Source organism: Thermobia domestica, chromosome 3 (genome assembly GCF_964235325.1).
Source record: "Thermobia domestica chromosome 3, izTheDome1.hap1.1, whole genome shotgun sequence".
Taxonomy (NCBI): Eukaryota; Metazoa; Arthropoda; class Insecta; order Zygentoma; family Lepismatidae; genus Thermobia; species Thermobia domestica.
The window spans coordinates 244,094,682-244,120,242 of record NC_137456.1 but is presented as its reverse complement, the minus strand read 5'-3'; the positions used below and the strand labels follow the sequence as shown (position 1 = coordinate 244,120,242).

Sequence of the window (25,561 nt, the reverse complement as noted above, 5' to 3'; positions counted from 1 at the left end):
TTTCCAATGACAGATTCCAATTTTCCATGTTGAAACTGTTTATGGAATAACAGAAATAACATAACAGTATGATTGTGCATAATTGGACGTCTTCCAATAGAAAGAACATAGAGTGCTGTCTGCTGACAAAGCTAAAAACACAATGTCGTGAAATGCACAAAGGTGCACCTTTGCTCGCAAAAAGGGGTAAGTTTTTGTATATTAAATTTTAATACAAGTAAGATAACTATCGCTTTAAAATTGTCATATAGCTGCCAAAAATGTCATCATAGAAAATTATGCTTAGAACAAGTCTCATGTGCTAATAGTTTTCCTCCACATGAACTGCATGAGCTAGAGAAATGGAGAATAATTGTATATAACAAGACTTCTTTCTAACTTGTTTTCGGGGAATCTATGAACAAATGTCAAGCATCAGATTAATGCTTATCAACCAGTGACTTTAACAAAGAATCAACATTATTATATAAAACTAGGTACTCCTCTAGTACTTTTTTTTTGGCTTTGTCACAAGAGATTTATTTTGGTGTAACCCTCCAATATTACACGTAAAATTAATCAAAAACAACTTATAGCAGTGTCAAATCCATATATTTTGGTGTTGCTGAAATGAATACTTATACTAAGGATGTCGCCTAAATCCAAATTCATCCCATTGTAGGGAGAGTTAGGGATGAGGTGGGAAGGAGGTGAAACTCGGTAAATAAATTCTTCACTAAAATTAAGCGGACATATGCATCAGCGATACCAAAATTCCAATTTTAAGAAGAGATGGAAGGAATTTCAATAATTGTTTTTGCAACAATGAAATCGATGTTATCTGCTTGTGATTCAGTCACGGAGAAGCGGCTGATCAATTTGAACTGAATTTTGGAAATATCTACTTCAAGTTGAGCTTTCAATTTTGATTAAAGGGCGTATCGTATGGGAGGTAGAGTGGTTCAAAATTTGTGGCAAACACAGGATATCTTATGTTTTCTTCATCATTATACTTTCACGGAAATGCGTATCCTGAGGTGAGAAGAGGGTTCAAATATTTCCCATAAACATATTTGCACCGTGTAAAGAACGACATTTCAGCTAATATTACTAAAAATATGGTTAATGGAAAATTCTGACTTCGTTTTTAGAACCAGCAGATGGAATAAAAAGCAGAAAAAATTGAATGTTTAACAAAACCATTGTTGACCGGTATTACGTTTGACTATTGACTATTATTTTAATATCAACAATTGAAGAGCTCTTTTCCAAATACCACTTAAGTCAGTTTTTCTCAATTTTAAACTTTTTATGTTATTATGACATTGTGGGTAAGATGCACATATTAATCTTGAATAAACTGCAAAACTCACTGAAGTCTCACTGGTGTAATGGCTCAAAAACTACGTCTTTTTGCGAAGTCCACCTTAGTCATTGAATATATAATTTCCAGAACCCAACTAAGTCATAGTTTATGCTTTTATTTTGAAACGTAATATGTTGTCCATTGTTGCGCAGTTATTTTTACGACAACAATGGATCTAAATTTAGGTTCGGTTAATTTAGGTAGCTTATGTGGTCAGTTAGTTTGAAACCAGTAAGTAAGAAAGACTGTTGTCAAGATGTCAGAAGAAAGGGATGCAGCCAGAAAGCAGCAAAGTGAAGAAACGATCAAACCAGCCGGAACATTGGGTAAGAAAAAAACAAATAGCTAGAAACAGCAAAGAAGCTCGGCATCCTCCAAAATTAAACTGTCAACATGATCATGATGTAACCAGTAATGATGTGAAATACTTCTTTGAAAAGTTTCATGCAAATAGAACGAAGATTGAGCAGGACAATGTTTTGTTGCCTTTCATTAACTTAAATAAGAAGAAACAGCTACAACCAAGTGTGGAGAATCCAAGAGATTGAGCTGTCATTGAATATAGCATACTGAAAGAAAATGGGGAGCAAGTTCCTGTGTGTATAAAATCATTTTTTTTTTATCAGTAGCAAGCATAACCATTGACAGACTAAAGGGTTTACGAAAGTTCATGAAAACCAGTAGGGATGTCAGGAAAACAGAGGAGGATCAAGAGTCAAACAGGATCAGATTAGTGTCATAAGAAGTATAATAAGCCGGATCAGTAAGTTCAAAACCGTGGAATCTCATTATGGAAGAGGAAAATCTGAACGTTCATACTTACCTTCTACATTGAATGTGAAGAAAATGTATCTCATGTGGGAAAAAGAATTTGCTGCCCGCGGAGGGAAACCTTGTTCATACCAGAAATACTACAACATATTTACATGTAAGTTTAATCTAGGATTTGGTTCCCCTAAAACTGACATCTGCTCATTTTATGCATGCGAAGAAAGCTGAAATTAACAAGACCAGTAACGTGAATGAGAAACAAAAACTCAAAACAGAGTATAGGCTCCATAACTTGAGAGCAAAAAAGTTCTATGAAATTATGAAGTTAGATGAACCCTCAGTTCTTAAAGTTGTCTTTGACATGCAACAAAATAAACCCCTACCAAAACTTAACGTGAGTGAAGTGTACTATTCCCGTCAAATCTGGTTCTACAACCTAGCAATTTTGATCACTGACGGGACACTTAATAAGAACAACGTGTGGTTTTATACTTGGACGGAGAAAGACCTGCCAAGAGGATCAAATGAAGTTGTATCTTGTCTGGCCAATTTTTTACTGCAGCTGGAAAGCAAAATTCAATCTGGGCAGTATTCCACTTTCAGATTGTTTGCAGACTCGTGTAGCTGCCAGAATAAGAATAAGACAATGATGGCATTCCTACTGTCTTATATACAGAACAGTCCTTTGTTTGATGTGATTGAAGTTGTATTTCCCATTCGGGGACATTCATATTTGCCTGCGGATAGGATCTTTGGGCATGTAGAGAAGGAGTACAGGAGCCATGAAGTATTGAAAAGTCCTACAGATTACCAAAATATTCTAAGTAAATATGGTCAAGTGCAAAAATATGGATTTGTAAGGATCTTAAGAGATTTTCAAAGGACATATTCAAATCTCTTATGCCAATAAAATTAACTGAAGTAAGGTTTCTGCGTTTCTGCAAGAACTGTAAGTCCATTGGTCACAGGAATACCTTTACTGGACCGAATTTCTATTCTGCAGTGTTAAAGAGAAACTTGAAGCAAATTCCAAGCTTCAGAAATGCTGTTAATGTTCAGAGTGTTAACAACATTAGCCGTGAGAAAGTACAAGGTGTCAAAAAGTTGCTGAAATTTGTTGAGTCGAACAGCGAAGAGCAAGAATTCTACGAAGAAGCACTAAATAGTGCATCGTTTGGTGAAACACAGACTGTACTGTGTTTAAGTGATGAGGAGACTTTTTTATAATAGGCCTACTATTGGGTAGTACAGTGAAGAAATGAAAAACGTTTTGAGAAATGTTTTCATAACTTGAACTTATTATTATTGTTCTTATTATGTTAAGACTACTTCACAATCTCTAAAATGTCATTTATTCATGATAGGTGGTAAAAAGCAGTTATTCAGCGATTACTTTAAAGTATTATGCACTTTATTTCTGTGACTTAGGTGGATTTTGAAAATACTTTATTTTTTGTGCTGCATTTGCATTCAAATCCAAAACCAAATTTTGTAATGGCCTTAGTATGTTGTTCTGTACCAATATACCAATCAAATGCTATTTTAAAATATTACATTATCATTAAAACAAAGGCAGTATAAGTTTTTGGTGTTTGCTGTAAATTTTAAATATATGACTTAAGTGATATTTGGAAAGGAGCTCTTCAATTGTTCTTTTCACATTGACAGAATTTCTTGAGTTTCACTGCAATCAGGGACGTAGCTATACGGTGACTCAATTGACAAAAGTCCAGGAGTCCTCAAGATGAAGGGATTATTACATCAATCATTCTTCAATCTTAAGCTATTGACAAAATCGGATAAAATTCTTGAGAAATTCGCTCGGCACTAATAACGAAATCTTTAAAGTGATAATAGTCACTGAACTAGTTTTCTTCTTATAGTGAAAAAACACTTAATTTCATCATTTTGCTGAACTATGTGAGACTTTGATATTTCTGAACATTTCTAACCCAGTTGTCATAACTAGAGCCGTGCTGGGATACTAATGAGGGCGGTGGACAAGTCTACTAAAAGGGCGCCCATACAAACGGGAATATATATATTTATATATTTATATATATATATATATATATATATATATATATATATATATATATAGAGAGAGAGAGAGAGAGAGAGAGAGAGAGAGAGAGAGAGAGGGAGAGAGAGAGAGAGAGAGAGAGAGAGAGACTTTGAAAGAAAGTATGGGTGCCATTTTATATCAAAATCACCACCAAATTTGTTTTAGTATTAACGTAAATAGCTAACCTCGAATCGAAATCCTCTTTACTACAGAAAAACTTTCTACTTACTGTAATAACATTTCTGTCAAATAAAAAGAAGCTAAGTGTATCAACAACTTAATATAGCACGCCTATGGACGCAGGAGGCTCAATGGCCGCGTTTACAAAAGCTCTCCATTGATTTCTGTCCTTAGAAAACTGAACCCAGTTTCTACTTTATATTTCAATCTCTGCGAGAACCATTTTAATATTGTCCTCCCATCTGCGCCTCGGTCTTCCTAACGGTCATTTTCCTATTTGGATTTCTAGTTACAACTTCGAAAGCGTTCTAATTTCTTCCATTCTGGCTACATAACCTGATCATTTGAGCCTCCTCGACTTGATGACCCTAACAATGTTTGATAAACGGTATAAAACCGCAGTTCTTCTTTATGCAGTTCTTCTTTATGAAGTTTCCGCCGTTTCCCATTCCCGTTCCTTTTGGAGTTGGAATATTGATTTAAGAATCTTGTTTTCAAGTACTTTCAGTCTGCGATTTTCCCTCAGAGTCAGTAACCATGTTTCGCAACCATACAGCACAACAGGCGTGATTATCCTTTTTTATTTTGAGCTACAAATTCCTCAACAGAATTAGCGACAACGAAAGATTTTTAACTGAATAATAGCACGAAATCCCTGCTTTCAGTTGACATCAAATTTTTTAGTGATTATGGATTAGGTCTGTTAATAATGATCGTAGATATTTGAAAGTATCCACTTTGTAGAAAGAAAATATTATTTGGTGTTTTAAGGCATCCATAAAATGCAGTATTACGATCCCAACAAACTTCCATTTATTTAGTTTTCTCTGCGTTTACTTTTAAGCCCATATCTCTGCAAGCGTTAATTAAGATTTCTGCATTCCTTTCTATTATTCTATCATTACCTGTTAAATTTACATCATCAGCATACGCCATAACCTGGCAAATATAATTCAGCTCTAGGACCTGATTGCTGTCTTTGATTTTCCTTATCGTGTTCTCCAGAACAAAGTTAAATAATAATGACGGCAACGCAACCCCTTGTTTCAGGTCATTCTCAACGTTAAAGCTCGTGAACAAGAATTTCTCTACTCGAACCTTACTTTGGGATTCATTTAAACATATCTTAATTAATCTACCTTTTTCGGTATTGCAAATTCTGTAAGCATGTTGTACAATGTTCCCTCCTACCAGAGTCTAAAGTCAATAATTGATGTGCCAGGATGTTGTATTCTCTCATTTCTTTTCAAGTATTAGTCGAATGGTAAATATCTGGTCGATAGTTGATCGATTTTACCTAAATCCGTTCTGATAATCTCCAATAATTTCATCTGCGTATGGAGTCAATCTAGCTACTACAGTGTTTAAGAGGATTTATTGGATGTTGACAGAAGAGAAATGCCTCGATAATTATTAAATCTGTTTTCTTGCTTTTCTTCTGAACTGGAAAAATGATTGATTCACTTCACTCTTGTGGTAATTCACCCTTGTTCCAGATAATGAGAATGAGTTTGTGTATCTTGCTCTACAATTTTTCCCCTCCAGCTAAAATTAAGTCAACCAGAATTTCGTCTACACCGGAGATGTGTGTTTAATTTTTTTAAATAGCGATTTCTATTTCTGTCTGGTTAGGTTCTGGAATATACGGTTATGCTGCATGCATTTCACTTTCTCCACGCGCATTAGTTTTTGGCTATGTATTAAGCAAATCGTCAAAGAAATCCTTCCATCTATTTAAGATGCTATCTGTATCAGTGAGAACTGTTCCTTTAGGTTTCTTTAATATATTAGCACGAAGTTGATAGCCTTTCTTAAGTTCGTTAATGCATTTATACATGTCCCAAATGTTTTTGTTTTCACTATTATCTTCAAGTTAATTAATTTTAACTTTCAAAAGTCGCGTTTCTTTGTTCTAAAAGTTTTAAAAGTTTTTTGCCAGATGACAATGAAATTTTATGTAGTTATTTCGTTCGGATTTTGTAGCCAACGCAGTTTCTTCTGTTTTCTCTTCTCTGCTACTTTAGTACATTCCTGGTTGAACCATGGTTTGTTCCTAAAGTATTTCTGCGTGCTCCAATACACTTTTGCTGAAATTTTAATGTTATCTCTAATTTCAACCAAGTATCTAGAACACTAGTGCACTCCGAACCTTCTAAAATCGAGAATCTATTCGACACTTCAATCTGGCTCCCCTCTCACCTGACTCTCTATTTAAAAAAAAAATTAAACCACTCCGTTTTCAGATGTTGAATATTTCCTTTATTCAACGATAGAAATAGTCTCTTTCTTACCATCACAATAAACTCATATGAACGACCGAACATCAATTGTGCGAGACTGTTCTTTTCTGTCTACTAAAACATAATCAATTTGAAGATGTGTTTTTCCATCTGATGAAGTCCAGGTATGTTTATGAATGTCGCGATGTTGGAATTTTGTAATCTTCACGATGTTTCTCGATATTGCACAGTTCATGAGTCTAACACCATTGTCACAACCTTCCTTATGTAAACATTTATTCACTATAATCGGTTTGAAAATATAGTGAATAGTCCTACCTTCGCATTGAAACCGCCTAACAGCATTTTCATATGGTATTGCAGAAGATGATCAAATACACATTCTATTCTTTCGTAAAAACTGTATTTTTTTAAATTTCCATCCTTATTTTCTGTTAGGGCATGTGCATTTAAAATAATAATATTACACCACCGACCCTTAATAGAAGTGAAAGAAAATCTATCATTAACAAATTCAACCTATGTAATTGCTGATATTACGTATTAGTTTGTGAATGGAAAGTCCTGTTTCTAGTTGCTAATTTTTAATTTGTTCCCCGTAAAAGAACGTAAAATTTCTCGTCTTGACTCCTCCATTTCCTTCTCATCAACTTCCTGATATCCCGCTAGGTCCAACCTCTATTTCTAAACTCAATTTTTACAAATTTTAACGCGCCTGCTCTATAGAGACTTCTTATATTTCATGTTCCAAATCTCATGTCGATTTTACTTTGCGGAGTTCGTGCCAAGTTATCAGTTCTGATCCGAGGATTCTGCGAACTTATCTGAACAATCTTTTTTTTTTTTTTTTTTTGTACAGGATGAGGTTAGCCTCACACCAAATTCTCAAGCTAGATTATCACCCCTTGTCTGTCCGCGACTGCTTACTCAGTATATTCGCAGCTAACCTCTATATTCCAGAGGTCTTCTCGATCCACAACCTGAGGACGCACCGTGCCGTGGTGACAAGAAGACCACATTTCACGGAAATTAATACAGCTATATATCAGAAATACAACAGGTACTGATTATCCGAACACTGCTTTAAAACACACAGGAACAATCAATATGCTCGGATATATGGATGCATATTTAGACTGAAAGTTTCGATGCAGTAAAAATCATAAATTAGAGACTAGTGTCAGTGTAGTATTACATAAATGCATCGTACGTTTGACTATCCGAACTATTCTTGATGTATCACATTGTTTCGTTTTATAGCTATATAAATTTTATAATACTTTTGAAAGTGATTATACTCTTTACCTGTTCTCTGCCAATAGCAACTGTATGAATTTATAATACTAAACTGAAATACAGAACAATAAAATTTAAAAAAAAACAACGTGATATTTCGCAGAGCATCTTGTGTAAAGGGCGCCTTGTATTCTTCACAGGTTCTGTACTAACAGTCAGTATTTGAATTTATTAAACAAAGCTGGTATACAGGATAACTAAAACCACTTATCTACAATGTGATGTTTCGTAGGGCGCCGTATGTAAAGGGAGTACTGTACCTTTCACGGGTTCTTCGCCAACAGTAACTGTGTGTATTTATTGTACAGAACTGTGCTATGCAGAAGAGTAAATAAAATCGTTCATCTTTGATGTGGTCTCGGAAGGGCGCCTAATGTAAAGGGCGCACTGCAAATTTCACTGATTCTTTACAAATAAAACTGTAAGAATTTATTACAAAAAACTTGTACTTTTATTTATACATCCCGGTGTCCCGGTGGGCCAGCACGGGCCTGGTCATAACACAGAAAGTTCATTTTACAAAACTAAAATAATGAAAAACTTATCTGAAACAAACATTTTAAAAGTCAAGAAAAATTGAAGGGATAGTCATTTCTTTCCACTGAGCAGGCCATGGCTACGAAATCGGGCTTCGAATAGGTAATAGACAACTCTTCCTAAGTGAAAGCAAGGTGGAAGGAAAATTAAGGTATGAAAAATCTTATAGAATACTGCAATACATTTTAAACGACATTAATCTGAAAACAAATTTGATATATTTTGCATATAAATTATATCTAGACTTGCAGATTTTAATGTCGCAAATATAAAAGTAATTCATTTATTTTAAAATTTGTTAAGATTTTAAGTGTCAAAAACCGGGAGAGGGAAAAATGGTTTATTTTTTAGTTTAATGTTCCTCTATGCTAAAGAAGACGGACGGACAATTAATGAAAGTGAATGATTGTGAAAATATATTATTTTATGCTCTCTCACAGAGAATCTAAACCGGAACAAGAAGAAAGGGTCACCATGAACGTTTGCTTGTAAGTAGGTGTTCCAGATTTCTTGACTAAAATACTGGCTCATGCTATGAAAATTTAACTACATTATATTCATAGTTATGCAGTTAATTCTTGCTGAAATTTCAAAATTAATTTAAGGAAAGGACAACTGACCGAAAGTAATTAATTGAGACCAGATTATGCCTATCAGTTGGATATGGATGACAAATAAAATCGGAATTATTAGAGCGAATCCAGGACATTTGGAGTTTTGGACAATTTCTGGGCGTCATATCATATGTAAATTTGGGACTGTTCCGGCTAAACCGGGACGTCTGAGAGACCTACCCGTAAGCTTGTACTTACGGTTCTGACTGTAATGTAATTTAATAGTGACGTCACGTGCTATATTTATTAATGATTCGTTGTAATTTTACAACACATTTTTACACTGTATTTTTCATAAACCACTTGTAATTAAAATAACAAAATCATGAATTTTATACAACCCTGGTACAAAAAATAATATACATATTTGTGATACAATTTTCTAAATGTTTTAATTGCTTTTTGAAAAAAAATATAATTTTGTTTAGATTAAGTTTCTATTTTGAAACTTCTGGAAACAGAGATTAAACTTCCCTTCCTTTCAGCAGTTACAAGGATATTTTTCGTAAAGTAAAAAACGGGTAAACCAGATAAAAGGAAGTAGAAAAATTATACTCACATCCTGGCAGTTCCACAGAGGTTCAACAAATCGTTGATCATTCTTGTCAAATGTCAAATTAACACATGGCATGTCTCCTCCAACTTGCCTGATTGCATTGAGTGGTATCTTTATCCTTTGCAATGGAATCCTTTAAAAATAAATAATGTTTAGTGAGTAGTGTGAGTTAATCAGTTGAACGCTGATGAATCAACTAACTGAAACTGAAAATTCTGAATATTCTATTACCAAACTACTAATTGGTATACGCATATTTACAGAGAAGTATTAAGGTTTTTGGGGTCCTGGAGATGACTACTTCAAGGGGGCCCTATGTTACGAATGATTCCAGCGCATATTTGTTGCCTTCCACAGCTTATCGAAACACTGAGAACTTTGCTGTAAGATAACAATTGTACACTGAAAAAAAGGGCTTGGTCAGGAATACCAAATTTGTTTGGTCAGAGCATTTGGTCAGTTTTTTTGGTTAATTTAACCAAAATTTGGTCATTTTGACCAAACGTGTTTGGTCATGAACACTATATTTTTTGGTCAGAACATTTGGTTGATTAATTTGGTTATGCGAACCAAATTTTAACTGATTTGGTAATTATTTGGTTTTCCTGACCAAAATGTTTAGTTACAACGTCACATGTGTTTATTTGCATTCTGTGTAAACATTTCGATTACGAAAGTGTGGATCGCATTAGCGCTTTATACCGTAAAAATAAAAAGGAAAAGAAAACGTAGGGCAACAATCATAAGGGACATGTCTTGGAAGTAAAAGAACTGTGTGTAAATGAGGTTGGTTTGCACTATACAACTTTCTCAACGAGTAATTTTCACTTTTCAACGACGTAATGGATGCCTATGTTATAAATTTATTAAGAAGCTGGAATTTACCGCAGCTAATCGACATGTTTCAAGGTAAGTGTACTTTTTCGTATATAGGCTATTAATTTTGCTGTTAGTTCATATGTACTTATTCTATTGGCTGTAAATTTGGCGTATCAAATACACCTTTGGTAAACTTTACAATGCACGCCCCAGCTGCGCATCGATATGTAGAACCGCTTTCAAAGGGTGTAGAATAGAGTAGGGTAGGGTACATTAGAGTAAGGTAAGAGTAGGAACGGGTTAGCTTAAGGTTAGGGAATTTTTAATCCATTTTCATAGAATTAATAAAGAGGAATTTCTCGCTTCAAAGTGAGTACCGGTATACCACCCGGAGCGGGCATTATTAAGTTAAACCTAGGCCCTTACATATAGATAAGGGGGGCATTGACGACACTAGAGCAGGGTATAAAATTGCAGGGGCAAGAGTTGGGGTAATTTCTATTACCACTAGATACTTCCGGAAAGGGGTAAATAAAGTGACACTAACGCTGGTAGTTTGCAAAATAAATTGGTGCATTTATAGTTTACAGATGAACAAAATTCTAAAGTTTACGGAAGAAATATGGTGTATTATTTAGTTTCTCCTCCAGATCACTTGGTATTGACTCTGACTTACTTGGTAGGGGTTACCATTCGTTATTTGTAAATATAAAGTAGTCATGAGTATAAGTACAGTGCGAACGTATAGCATAAAAAACTACGCATAAAACACTAACCAACTTGTGCTATATGGACACGGAAAACCATTTATGCTATCGAACAGAGTCAGAACAGAAGCGTAGCAGCGGGGCCCCGACAGTTAAAAACGATTTGCGTCCGTAGGGAGCAAACGCGTCAGCGACGGTGGGTATTCGCATAAACGAGGTAGTTAACAACAGCTTACTCTAAGTCACAGTACTGGGTCCTGAGCCGTCGATGGATTTGGGAGAGATACTAAATGTCATCCGAAATATAACCTAAAGCATAATTTTGAAAGAACATTTCATGGAACCCAAATATAGAATCCTTACCTTTGAAATCGATATTTCTCGTGACATACGCTGATAAAAGCGTGCATTTAGGGGGGCGCGGTGGCTCAGTGGTAGAGCGTTCACCTCTGGTGCTTGGGGTCCCGGGTTCGATCCCTCCCCCGCCAAGTGAACTTTGTGGTGGACAAACACCGTGCTCGTGGGTTTTCTCGGGGTTCTCCCGTTTCCTCCCACTTTCTTCATTCCACCATTTCACTCATCTCTCATCATCACCGTCTCCTTTAGCCTCACCGGCATAACCGTGGGACGTAAAACTTAAAGATTTCATTTCATTTTTTTTCATTTAGGTGGGCACTAAAAAGCGCGAATGCTATCTAACAGTCAGGGCAAAGCAAATTTGGTGGGCCGAAGCAGCATCGCAGGGAGCGGGCACGTCAGTGATGCTGGGTATACGCGTAAGTAAAGATATGAAAAGAAGTGGGATATTGCAATGATACGAGTTTCAATAGCACTTGTCATACTTTGACACTAGTAACGCTCCACTTGTAAACGTAAAATTCAGCTTGTGTACGCTATGTCATATTTCTTCTGTAAATTTTACAAAATTGTGCTTCCGTAACATGAACCACTATCCCCTCCCTATATATATTCGAGTGTATACTTCTTATTAGGTAACTTCTATTACGTATTCGGAAAATATTACATTCTTCAAAGCATTCAGAGAATAGTGTATTATCTCCAAAAGATAATTCTGCGGTTTGGAACAAAACGACCAATGTCAGAAATTGCAAAGAGGAGAGAGAGAGAGAGGAGACAGGCTATGATTTCTCCATAGAACCTTTCCTTGTTTGTTAGAAGTACATAAGTCGTTGAAAACAATCGGTTAGCATTAGACTTATTGTTATCCATAGGTACTCGTTATGCACCAAATTACAAAATTATTTGCATGAGTTAAAAATGCTCTTAAATTCTTGTTGTTGCTTCTATACCATTGTAACTTTTACAGTATGAAGCTGAAGTATGAAGTTACCATGAACATTTTTCTCTTTAGCTTTGCCCAAATACACCCATTTCTGTAAAGCCCAAGAAAAAAAAAACTGGGGTGAGCAACTTCCTATACTCTTTGTGTGGCACATGATCGCGTAACATACCAAATTTCGCTTGGTAGTGTAATAAAACTTAAATGCTTTCACCATTGTATAATTCTTTTTTGATATTCAGTAAATATCTGGTTAATTATGAACTTTCAATCTACATTTCAGAACAGGAAATCGACGAAGCAGCATTTAATTCATTAACTGATGAACTAATTACTCAGTTAATTCCCAAAATAGGGATACGTGCAAAGTTCTTAGCAAAATTTAAGGAATTTGTAGAAACAAACACAGTTGAAATTTATGATGTGCTAGATGACGGTTCTCTCTCATTTGCTTCACCATCAGTGTCAACGCCAGATGACTCAGTGTCAGTTCGATCTGAAACTACAGAAAGCAGTTGTTCCATGCCAGCACCAACTAAAAGAGGAACTGATACGATGCTGAAACGAGAAACAAATTTCTCTACAGAGTCTCGGAGTCCGAAGCTCTTCAAGCTGACAGATTTTGTAAGTGTTCTGTCTTTAGTCACTTGAATATCAATTGATACAGTGATACTTATGCTGCACATATGAACTGTGCAAATGTGATTCATTATCAGTCGAAATGTAAAAGATTTTTGCGTTCACTTTTCAATCTGGTGACAGCCTGCGTGTTATTTATTCCATCTTTGTTGGTGCAAGTAACTTTTCTCGGGATATCAATCACGTGTTGTGCTCGTTGTCCAAAGTTTCGAGAACAGACGTTGTTCTCATCATCAGGGTCAGTATCATGAGAACAATGTCTGTTCTCCAGACTTTCCACAACAAACACATCACCTGGCTGATACCCCGAGAAAATTTATTTGCATCACGATACGAGGAAAGCATCAGATGCATTCAAAGAGTTTTTGTAACGTCCCACGGTTATGCCGTTTAGACTAAAGTAAACAGATGATTAATGAAAGTGAACGTTCGCAAATGTTTTTGTGCTCACACCGGGAATTGAATCCGGACCACATACATCAATGATACACCCGTTATCCACTAGAGTAGCTGGGAGGGCGAGGAGATTGGTATTCAGTTATATTTTTGGTTATTTCAATTTAAGCGAAATGACACCACAATATGCAGGATCTTTAAAATTGTAAAGGAACAGGAGGAAAAGGTGCAAACCTTAAAGGTACTACCTCAGTATTTATTAACTACAAGTGAAAATACCCGGATTCGATTTCGTATAAAATTTGATCTAGGTAAACAGCATCTCTGCTCTTATGTTCCTAATCATAATTCGTTTGTATTTATTCCGTCTCCTTTAGCCTATGAAGCTAAATCAACTGTTGATATATGGTCGGGAAACATTTGACAAGTACTTTTGACGAAAAAGATTTGAATGAAAAAATCTTCTCGATTTTCTTAAAAAAAAAAAAAAAAATGCGTTTATCTATAAAATGTATATTTTCTTGGAGTTAGTAAAAATAGATCATACTAAAATACCAACTTTCGTTTCTTGTCACGCCAGGTCTATACACTTTAGTATTTGTCAAACAATAAACCGAAAGATTCGTGTATATAGTAATGGTGTCATTTCATAAGCGTCATTATAACAATATTGCAATTTTAGAGCTGCACAGGGCTTATTTGCCTCCCATGACATGAATATAAGATATAATTATTAAATACTATGGAATTATTTGAAAATTGTAAAACTATAATTTTAGTGATAAAATATTAAATCCCAAACCAAGGGAAAATGTATACATCTCGGATTTAGCCGCATGAGCTCTAGTTTAGGAATATGATAATTTCGTGCAGTGATGTGTATGTAGTAGTGATTATTTGCGCTTATCACATTAAGGAATACATTTAAACGTTCCGAAAGGCCACGCATATCACCATGACACTTTTCCTAAAAAAGTAAAAATAAAGCCTTCAATTGCTCATGGAATTGTAAAAAGTGTGAAGTTGCTATATATATTAGATGTATGTGTTTGTAAAGTCGAACACTTCTGCTTAGTGACAGCATAATGTTTATAAGATATGTGCAGGGTCCGTATGTTTTCTTCGCATATGTTGCACGAATACAAATACTTCCTACGCTTATGCCATGGGAACTAACTAGAAGAATAATTCTTTCTATCGAACCTCTGGGTTCCGAACGGCTGTAGTGCGTTCAAGACATCCCCACCGGAAATTGATCTCGCTACACGCAAACCACAGTTCAGAACTTGTCCGAAGCAAAAATACGTGACCTTGTGAACATAGTAATCATGTTTGAAGTGAAAACAGCAATGCTGCTGTAAACTCCTCGTAAGTTAATGTCCTTAGTTTATAGAACAAACAGACTTAAATGTATTGAGGGACATTGTATATTTTAAGCAAAATTGTGTTTCTTTGAATATCAATCACTAATAACTTGTGGAAAGAATACGTGAAAAGCAGAAATTATCAGTTTGATTTCTATTCATAATTATTATTCATTTATTTATTTATATAGTTATTTATTATTAAATATGGTTATCCTTCAACAGAAGTTAATCAGCAATTAATTTATACAGAAATGCAAAATTGAAATTCTATTTCAGTGATTTCGATTAAATGATCTTGAATAACGTAATCGTACATGTAATGCTGTTTGTTTTTTTCTCACAATCTTGAGACTTTTCTAAAACAGAGCTTAACAGGCAGGAAAGTTTGCAATGAATACCTTCAAAACAACAAATTGTCTGCTATTACTAGGAAGCAGTTAGTTACAATATTAATTGATCATTTTATGGAAATGAATGAAACTCTTTGCAATGAAATATTTCAACATTTGGCATTACAGATAACTGAGCTGTTTCCAACGGAATGTCAGGTATGCATATAACTAACGTTTCAGTTATTATATAGACACTTTATTCACATAACTTTCAATCTATGTTACTACTGGACATTTGAATAGCATAACTTCGACCTTTTAACGTGGGAGAATGGGTTTGACGAGAACTTGGAGAACTATTGAAGCAAATAAGGTGGGGAAGGAAATAAGCTGACTTTATAGGGTAAAATCGTAAGTTGTGCTGGAAATCGTAAGTTGTGCTTTGTAATGTTACCAGTCTATGTGACAATGAGAGAAAAATAGTTTATCTATTCCACACCACTCCCCCAATATATATATATATATATGCGAGAATACCCCATGCAGAATTGAGGGTTTGTTTGTAGAAAACGTATGCTATACTAAAAGTAGAACATCACATAGAAGAGTATAAATATGATAAATTATTCTGTAATTGTCTGAAATGTTTTTTTTATATACATAATTTCATTTATTAAGTTTATAATTCTAAATCTTACAGTAACAATGTCTTTTTTAGGAAGTGTATTATATTCCACCGAAGTCACAAAGTCCAAATCAGAAGATTTCAAAAGGAAAACTCGTTGACAAATATAGAAATACACGCAAGTCGTTAAGAAAGTTTGGCGTTGTTGCAAAGTCACGTGCTGGTCCGTCAAGAGAAAAGCGTGACACTGGAACTTCTACACTAGATGGTAATGTTTAAAATGTAATCTAGTAAATGATTTATTCATCTCTGATCATACTTTTAAAAATGAAAGGAAATCTTTCAGTTTTACGTCCCAGTTATGCCAGGTAGACTAAAGATAATGATAATGATGATAAGAAATGAATAAAGGGGGAAGGAACGGGAGAACTCCGACAAATCCACACACACGGTGTCACTTAGCGCGATTTGGAATCAAACAAAGTATCTCACACGTCAGAGGTCAACCCTCTACCACTGAACCACCGAGGCCCCGATCATACTTTAAAAACTGCCAATGATTTACCTATTTTGTGCCAGGGTTTGCAAGAACCATGTTTTAAAAAATGGTTTAGTTTTATTTTCCTGCTAATTGAACGTATGGAACACATTAATATAAGTCGATACTAACCTGAAAGTGTTCCTGTAAGATTAAAACGTGGTTCTTCAATGTTCATATGTATTTCTGGCAAAAATATCGTGTGCCTTTCATCAGGATGGCTCAAAACGTAAAGTGTATATGCGTTCAAGCTGAGTATTTCAATAGTATAAGGTAATAATGGGACTGTGTAGATATTGTTACTGTTTACAACATGAAACTACAGTAGAGAAATTTTTCACCTACTCTTCAGTTAAGCAACCAACTAATCTATTAAGGATTAAATAGTGCACTAAATTAATCGATACTTAATTTCTATGTGTTTCTATTTACAAGACTGAACAAGTCCAAATTTTGTATGCTTAATCTTCAAATCCTTCATTACAAGAGTTACTTTGTTGATAAGAAATCATAAGTAGCATTTATTACTAAATATTTTTGCGACTTTCTTCGTCGTAGATAGTCATTATACTTATATAGTACCACTATTACGTTATACCATTGAAGTACTAAGCTAGAACATGTAATTTACATCAGTTCTACATATTTGAAGAATTAAACCATTCTGATGAAAGGCATTCGATATTTGTGCCGGAAATATAGATTACCATATGAAGGCAAATTTCAAGTTCAGCTTCACAGGAACAGTTCCAGGACTTTTTTTTTTTTTTTTTTTTTTTTGTAAATATATTTCTTTCTTTATTATATATTACATATGGATATAAATACTTGTACAGAAGACTTATGAAAATATAGAATCATTTTAACTGATATTTGAAAAAATATAGGAATTTATTTATTGAGTTTTTAATGTAATGCAGATCTGTTTGGTAAGTTTATTCTTCTCTTTCAGAATGTGGCATAGATATTGAAAACAGCTTAGCGTGGCTAAAGCATAGTGTCGAGCCCTGGCAGGAAGTACTTGATCACTGGAAGAAAACGTTGAAAGTTCGATGCAAGTAAGAGGGCAAAACTGTTCATGAAATAATTTCAACTTGGCCAGCATTGAAGCAGCCTTTGGGATATACATTGGTAAGATTCATTTAATTAACCTGCATTCTGTTTTACTACTAAGGACTGTGTTGTTACTGAATAGGCCATAATTTACAAGCATTGAATTATTCTTTGGGGCTGAGAACACTCATACAAAATCTTTTGCTCACGTCCAGAAGTTGATTTTTTCATAACGTACTTTTTAGAACAGAAGTTTTCTTTAAAATTGTGTCGCGTTTGACAAGAAAATAGTAAAAGCCTTCAGGATAGTCATACTGAATATTGAAATGACATATACTAGTGTAGGTATTTGTATGTGTGAGCTAATAGACCTTAGTTGTCATAAAACCATAATAAAAATATATATAAATGGTGGACATGAATTACTTCCTTGTCCTCTTATGTAATATCTGTTCATGAATGTTGAGATATCTTGAAGCAGGTCTGAACTGCCTGTAGGTTGGTGGTTATCGGTTCGATGCCCGGTAGGTGTATAATTTTATAAAAGTAATTCAGATTCAACTACAAACTATAGATTCCTTCCTGTTTAGCTCCGGTGATGAAAGAGGATAGAGGCAATCAATGAATCTGGAAAGTTTTTGCAGTTTCCTTTTCAAAAAGTTAACATTTTGCATTGTATTTAGATTGCATATTAAAAGAACTAAAACATGTCTAATAATCTTTTTTGCTGGTTCTTTATAACATATTCATCCACATGCATGTAACACAAAGTGGGAAAGGATTAAGTTCAGTTTATTAGCAACTCGATCTTCCTTTGAACAACTAGATGAAAAGCTCAATCGCAAGTCTGAAAACAAATACTCTAAACCTAAAATTATTGTTTCCATTTTTAAGACGCATATGATTACGTGGCCATACATTACGAACACGTGCACTGACTTTACCTTGCAATGGAAAGGAACGTATCATATTCAGTAAGATAACAATTGAGAACTGAGTTCTTACAACACGATGTCACTTGCTCATGAAAGCGAGATCTCAGAAGAACAATACTTACATGACTGATAAACAATCTTTCTTGTGATTGCGTACCAACCAAGCATATACGTACAGCAATAGAAACTTTGACGGTGATTTTTTTAAATGCATGAAGTACTTTTCGATTCAATAAGTCTTTTTCTTTTACTCAGTAGATAGCAAATAGTGGTTTTATTGTCTGATAAACGCTAACAATATTGTAGAATTTTCTTCACTTTGTCCTTTGACAAATTAATATGAAACCCTAGCGGCCTTATTTCAGAAAGTAGAACCTTGGCTTTACATTCGGAAGCTTCCGGGCTCAAATCCGGTCATCGTGACTGAAATTTCCGTGGATTTTTCCTCAGTCATTCCAGCAAATACCGGGATGGTACCTGTAATATTAAGTCCAGATCAATACTTTCCCCATCCTTGCCTAATCTATCCGAGTAAATAGACCTTTGTTTACATTAACCTATATAACCAAAAACCATTATAACACGACGAAAGCCCGTGATGCCACAACCTCAATATGGGTCTAACTGGCAATTATCGTCAATGTAACATCTTCTTGCACTACGTTTCTGGCTTTTGTGGTCTACTTATTTAAGCTACCAGTAAGTCAATTTCCTCAAGATGTTGGATAACACCAGAGGAAAGCAGGTTGAATTTGAACCCAAGTCCAAGTCCATAAAAGTACACGCTGTAACTAGTAGTTTGTATTGAAATTGTTACAGTTAAGAAATTTCATTTATGCACGTAAAGGAAGTTGTGATTCTTAAAAATTAATGAAATAATGTTATTAATGTAAATGTTTTACTACAATGGAATTCCATTTCCAGATTGATCAAGATTTCAAAGACTTATATCCTGATCATACATCCTTGTTCGTGAAATGGGATTCTGTCAGTAAAAAATTGGAAAAACTAATGAAGAAACGGCTACATGACGCTCCAGCAGTCGAACTTTTAAGTCTGTTAGACACAGAAAGTGTTACAGAAGGTAATATTATTTTTGTGTTCTTTAATTCTTCCTTTGTTTCTGTTTCATTAACTTGAAATTGTAATTACTTGTATGAATGAAGTAGATTTTTCTATCTGAATCCAGTTTTATTGCAACAAGTATGTGGTAATGATCATATTAATAATTATACATTGGTTGTAAGTAGTAGACACTATACGTACAATATATACTCAGTTGTTCAGCATTGATTCAAAGAGTAGATCTCATTTCTCCAGATAAGCCTCTATTCAAACCGGAAGTGGTATGAATCAGTCGTTTAGGGTTTCAACATTGATCGTTATAAATCAAACATGGTTATTGATAGTTAGAAACTGTTTCCCTGATTCGATTTAGCGTCTCAAGTAAAGTAAACACATTAACCGGTGTTTCTGTACAAAAACCGAAAATAGTAAAGCTATACTACTACTTCCGGTAAAATAGTGGCATCCATACAGCATCCGAATTTTTTTTTTTTTCTACTGAAACCGGGAGAAGTAAAAACTAGTAGTTATTGTAGTTTCAATTTTGATTCCTAATAATTATAACGGATAGCAGAAATCTGTTTTTCTTATAGACTCAGCGCACGAAGAACAGATTATCTCTCTCTCCCTGTATTGGAACCGAAAGTTATGTGTCTACTACTTGCGGTTTTGTTATTAAATTGGCATAGTTTTTAAGTCTACCATAGTTTCAACTGTAAAACAAAACTCACTCATATTGAGTTACTAATGATTAAAGATATAATTTTTATAACACTGCAAAATAGTTCACTACTAAAAACAAAATGACTTTCATTCATATAGTTCTTTCTTATCCATCACAAACATTGCAGATTTGTTTCAAACCATTAAGCATTAAAATTAATATAGAAAATAATGGAATTGATTCACAGAGCTGTAATGGGTGGGGCATTTGCCACTGCAAACTACTGTCAAACGTCCGGTAGGCATTTTAATCGAAATAGTATATAATTTTTAAGATTTTATATGGAAGATATAATAATGCAGGAGTCCGCGTATAAAAAACAATTTCGGTAAAAATATTTTTTTATTTTATATTCTATTGTATAGTTTTCATTTTTATTTTTAGATACCAGATCCAGTGTACTACTTTTATTGCTTGGTACCCTGTGTAGGTCAACATCACATATAAAAACATCGAAGAAAATTTGGAAGCCAACTGTGAAAGAGTCTCAGGATAGTTTCTTCTGTCATGTTAATGTAAGTAAAGTATATTTTATTCTATTGATTGATCATGGTCAGCCAGATCAGGTGTCAACTACGTATGTTTTGTTAAGAAAATAAAGTTACGTCTTTTTATGGATCTGGCATGGGCATGAATAATATGAGAATTAGATCTGTTAAATCAATATTTCGGTGGAGAGAGGCAATGAAAATCTTAAGAGGGGCAGAAGCGGGGTCGCACTTGCTATTAGCCAACTAGGCCCATGCCTGGAGTGCAACATTTAAAAACTATTGAGATAAACTCTCACATTTCATTTCAAACTCTTTATAAACATCTGATTGGCATTATATTTCATACAGAAACATAACTTAGTTTATTCTTAATTTCAAATAACGTGAGGACGAGAGAGAAAGAAAGAAATGAAGTGAAATTTTTAAGTTTTACGTCCCGCGGTTATGCTGGTTAGGCTAAAGGAGACGGTGATGATGAGAAATGAATGAAATGGTGGAATGAAAAAAGTGGGAGGAAAGGGGAGAACCTCAAGAAAACCCACGAGCACGATATTTGTGCACCACAAAGTCTACACGGCGTGAGCTGGGATCAAACCAAGGACCCCAACCACCGGAAGTGAACGCTCTACCACTGAGACACCGCGCCCCCGAGAGAGAGAAGTAGATTATTATCCATTGCTGGCTATCCATAATTATCCAATTGTATCGGGCGTGGACGAAAGGTTCAGTTTTCTAGAATACGTAACACAGTTCGTAGTCCGACTGGGATTTTGGGGTATGCTTGGAGATCACACAGCGAAGGTTCAACAACTTGTTTATTAATAGAGTTGGTCTTCTTCCCCTATCTCCGATCATTAAGTTCGGAGGACTGTAGCGTAAACTAAAGTAATTTGTGCCTTTCAAAGTGGTATGAAAATGTTCTCGCCAATAATTCTCCCCCCCCCCACACACACACACTCTTCAAAGACACACGTTGGAAAGAAAATTAAGGTTACGCCAAGAACCCTGTTTTCGGAGTGTGAAGCTGAGCTACGACGTTTCATTACATGTGAACAAATACGAACTCGATACATTTATTTAATAATAACCAAACAGTGGCCGCGGTGGCTCAGTGATAGACCGTTCATCTCTGGTGCATGAGGTCCCGGGTTCAAACCTTGCTCCAACCAAGTGAACTTTGTGGTGAACTAACACCGTGTGCGTGGGTTCCTCGAGGTTCTCCAGTTTTCTCCCACTTTCTTCATTACACCATTTCATTCATTTCTCATCACAGTCTCCTTAAGCGTAGCCGGCATAACTGTGGGGCATAAAACTCAAAAATTTCATTTCATTTTAATAACCAAAATCACTTACTGAGCATAAATGTGATCTATTCTATATTCTCTGTTGGTAAATGCTAGTGAGGAAGTTCTTAAGTCTATTTGAGGACAAGTTGTCGAGTTTTCGTAATTTAGTAGCTTCTGTCCTTGTTTGAACGTATCGTTTTTGCAGTCAGATATAAATAGCTTTTGAAAACCTTTGCAGCTTTTAAAGCATTTAAGAGCTTTTAAAACTTTGCAGTATTAGTATTACTTATCAATTTGTTAGCTTCAAAATAACATATATTTATAGGCGCAAAATGCATATGTCATTGTAAATGTACAATAAATAATGCTTCAGACTATTGAGGAAGAAGAAGTGTCTTTGTTCTTATATGTAAGAAAAATTATTTAAGTATGTAACATGATCAGTTAACCTCTCTCTGATTCCAACAGGTAATGGGTGATGTTCAACCTTTCATGGAAACGAGAGACCTGCAACATTCGTTGAGTGTTCGTTGTTGGCACTTACGGAATAAGGAGCTGCTTTACATACAGCTACGTTAAATAACTTTCGTCTGCAATATAGATTTTTGTGTTTCCTCCGAAAATGAACTCTAAGTGATTTGGCCCCTTGAAATTCGCGAAAACAACCTTCATCAATACATCTAAAGACTCCATTGAAGGATATTCTGTGTTTGAGCTTTAAATGAAGGATAAGTGTTGCTACTAGCATAAAATTTGATTTGCAAATTGAACAAACAGGCATTGTTACAAACAATTCCATATAATTCATTCAATTACGTATAACGCATGGTACTGAAATAACATTTGTTTAGAGAAACGTGATTCAAGCAAGCATAAAATATCAGTAGTTGTATCTGTTTCGACCACTATTGTTTACAGATATTTCATATCAGTTAAAAAAAAAAAAAACAATCATATCCAACAATAGTGTATCGTCTGTTTATCGTGAGGAGTACTTATGTCATATACAACTTTTTGCAGAAGAAGCCAAAGATGTTCCCCTTCCTTAGGGAATTCTGCGTTAAACACAAAAAAGTTTTAAAACATATGTCCACACCCTTGAGCACGTTGTCTAGCTCAGTTAAGAATAGTTTATAATTTATTTGAAAGATCTTCAATGCTGTTTGCTGGGAGTAAATTTATAACTTTTCTCACAGTTTTTTACCTTTTTTGTTATAAAGATTTATATTTGGCCTAAAAATGTTATTTTATTTTCACTAACCAGTTGATACATGTTAATATCATTGTTTAATTTTGAATAGATTTATATTTGGCCTAAAATGTTACTTTATCTTCAGTAAACAGTTAGTTTCGTTATGTAATTTTGAAAAGATTTATATTTGGCCTAAAATGCTATTTTATTTTCAGTCAGCAGTTGATAAATGTTAATATCATTGTTTAATTTTGAATTTAATATTTTTGTTTAATTTTGAAGTCTGTATGGCTCAGTTGCTATACTCAGTTATAATAAAATTCTTGTGTAGAAAAGTATTGTAAGTACATGCTTTATATCCTAAATTCGTTCTATTTTTCTCCTAAAGTTGATTTATCACTTTGTTCATATATGTGTGTACATGTATTAGAACTTCATGAAAATGTACATGTATTCATGTACATGCATGCTATTCTAGGAATAAACCGACAAGCCTCGAATATGTGTTCAGGACCTCAGTATAAGAAAACCAAGTTTATTTGCAACTTTGGTCGGAAGCGCCTAATTATGCAGATGACACAAATTTAAGATAATTTAAGACATACAAGAGTGAAGAAATGCGTCTGAGCCGTGACTCGAACCCGGGATCTTCGTCTTACCATGAAGATGTGCTACCCAGTCCGCTCTCGGTAACAACAATACATTCTTTCACTCTTTATAACGATGCTGTTCCACAAGGTGGAAGAATGTATGGCTGTTCTGGGAGCGGACTGAATGGTGCAGTGGTAGCGCATCTGCATGGTAAGCGGGAGGTTCCAGGTTGGAATTCCGGTTCAGTTATATGTTTTTCAGTCTTTGTATATCTTTGATTTCGTGCCTACAAAGGGTTTGGTGTGACAAAATTGGTTGTTTTCTCAATTTATCAATATATTAATGTAATTATTTAAATTGATCGTAGGATACTACATTGAATAAAACAATCGAGGAACTTTGCATACGGTTGAGTACCTCGATACGAGAGGGTTGTTTTAATTTGATCCGAAACGTTTGATTACGGAAAAGTAAGTATGTTCTACTTACCTTCAATTGGCCTCATTTCTGTAATTAGGCTTTTCCAACCGAAGTCGCAAATAAACTCTTTACTTATAGTGAGGTTCTGAACACGTGTGCGACGTTTCTCGGTTGTTTTATTCATTGTAGCCGCTCCTGCGAACAATTCTACTGATTATCTTAAATTGGCCCCAGTTACGTAAATATGTATTTCCGACCAAAGTCGTAGATAAACTTTTTTCTTGCATTAACATTTTAAATACGTATGCGAAGTTTTTCAGCAACTAGTTTCTAATTTATTTGAAAAATCTTCAATGCTGTTTACTGGGAGTAAAATTACAGCATAAGTTTGCTTTAAGTTCTTTACGGTTTTTCTTGAAGTTTTGCATTTGATCTAAAAATCTTACTTTCAGTACTTTAACAGATGTTAATATCATTGTTTAATTTTGAAGCCATTGACTCAGTTGCTGTTTTTTTTTTTTTTTTTTACTATTATTATTTACAGTAAAATGATTTTGTAGGAAAATGTTGTGTGTAAATTCTTTATATATTAAATAGTTTTATTTTCCTCAAAAATTGATTTGAAACTTTGTGTACATATACATAGAATTTTAAATTTACATGTATTCGTGTACATATTTCGTATGTTGCTTCAAAGTGTATATGTAAATCTTATTTGTGAAGACGTTCTTAATAACTAGAAGCAATAACTTCTAACTTTATATGTGGGTTACCGCAAAAGTCATGGCAACTTTTTTTTTTCCTTTCTTACGAAAATGGTCACGCATCAAAAACTTCTGAAATATCCAAATGGAAGGTTAGCATATACGTAAACGTTACATGTAAGGAATTGTGTAAACATACACATCTCCATCAGAATATAGCACGAGAGAAAAAAAAGTAAAAATAATTGTTCGTATTATGGGATGTGTATTTATATCCAATTTATACGTAATATTTACATATGTATTAACTTTCCATTTGCATGTTTAAGAATTTCTTGCTTTGTTACCATTTTCGTTAGAAAAAATTTCCCATGAATTTTGAGATAACCCTCGTATTATTTTCAGTTTAGTACCTATAGCAACAGTATTTGGTAATTGCTACCAAATGGTTTGGTCAAATTCACTAAATACGGGTTTAGTATTTGCAACCAAATTATTTGGTTCCATGAACCAAATTTCGTTCATTTTAACCAAATTTTTGGTATTCCCAACCAAATTCTACTTGTTTGGTCATTATTTGGTCAAAATTACCAAATGCATATTTGGTACTGGTAACCAAATAATAGGTTCCTGCAACCAAACAAATCGTGACCAAACGATTTAGTGCTGGTGACCAAGCGTTTGGTTGGCGCTATATTGACCAAACGATTTGGTACCCAGGAACTATTTTTTGGTCAATTTGACCAAACTTTTTTTTCAGTGTACGTTTCAAA

The 25,561-nt window shown here is 34.5% G+C and overlaps 2 protein-coding genes across 4 annotated transcripts in view; one reads left to right on the top strand and one right to left on the bottom strand.

Moving 5' to 3' along the window:
- LOC145681001 (lysosomal aspartic protease-like) overlaps positions 1–25,561 on the bottom strand; it is a 163,561-nt gene that overhangs the window by 130,908 nt on the left and 7,092 nt on the right. For both annotated transcript variants that reach the window (XM_081752265.1, XM_081752264.1), the window contains exon 2: positions 9,608–9,737. In XM_081752265.1, coding sequence (XP_081608391.1) covers positions 9,608–9,679 — 72 coding nt within the window. In that variant the 5' untranslated portion in view covers positions 9,680–9,737. The remainder of the gene's footprint in view (positions 1–9,607; positions 9,738–25,561) is intronic.
- On the top strand, positions 9,736–24,587 carry LOC145681002 (uncharacterized). 2 transcript variants are annotated; one of them, XM_081752267.1, is made up of 7 exons: positions 9,736–10,513; positions 12,714–13,054; positions 15,883–16,057; positions 17,280–17,458; positions 19,240–19,399; positions 20,489–20,619; positions 23,552–24,587. In XM_081752267.1, the coding sequence occupies exons 1-4, from the start codon at positions 10,447–10,449 to the stop codon at positions 17,387–17,389; spliced, it is 693 nt and encodes a 230-aa protein (XP_081608393.1). In that variant the 5' UTR covers positions 9,736–10,446; the 3' UTR covers positions 17,390–17,458; positions 19,240–19,399; positions 20,489–20,619; positions 23,552–24,587. The 2 variants fall into 2 exon arrangements, with proteins under 2 accessions (XP_081608393.1, XP_081608392.1); XM_081752266.1 differs by lacking the exon at positions 23,552–24,587 and adding an exon at positions 22,350–22,887.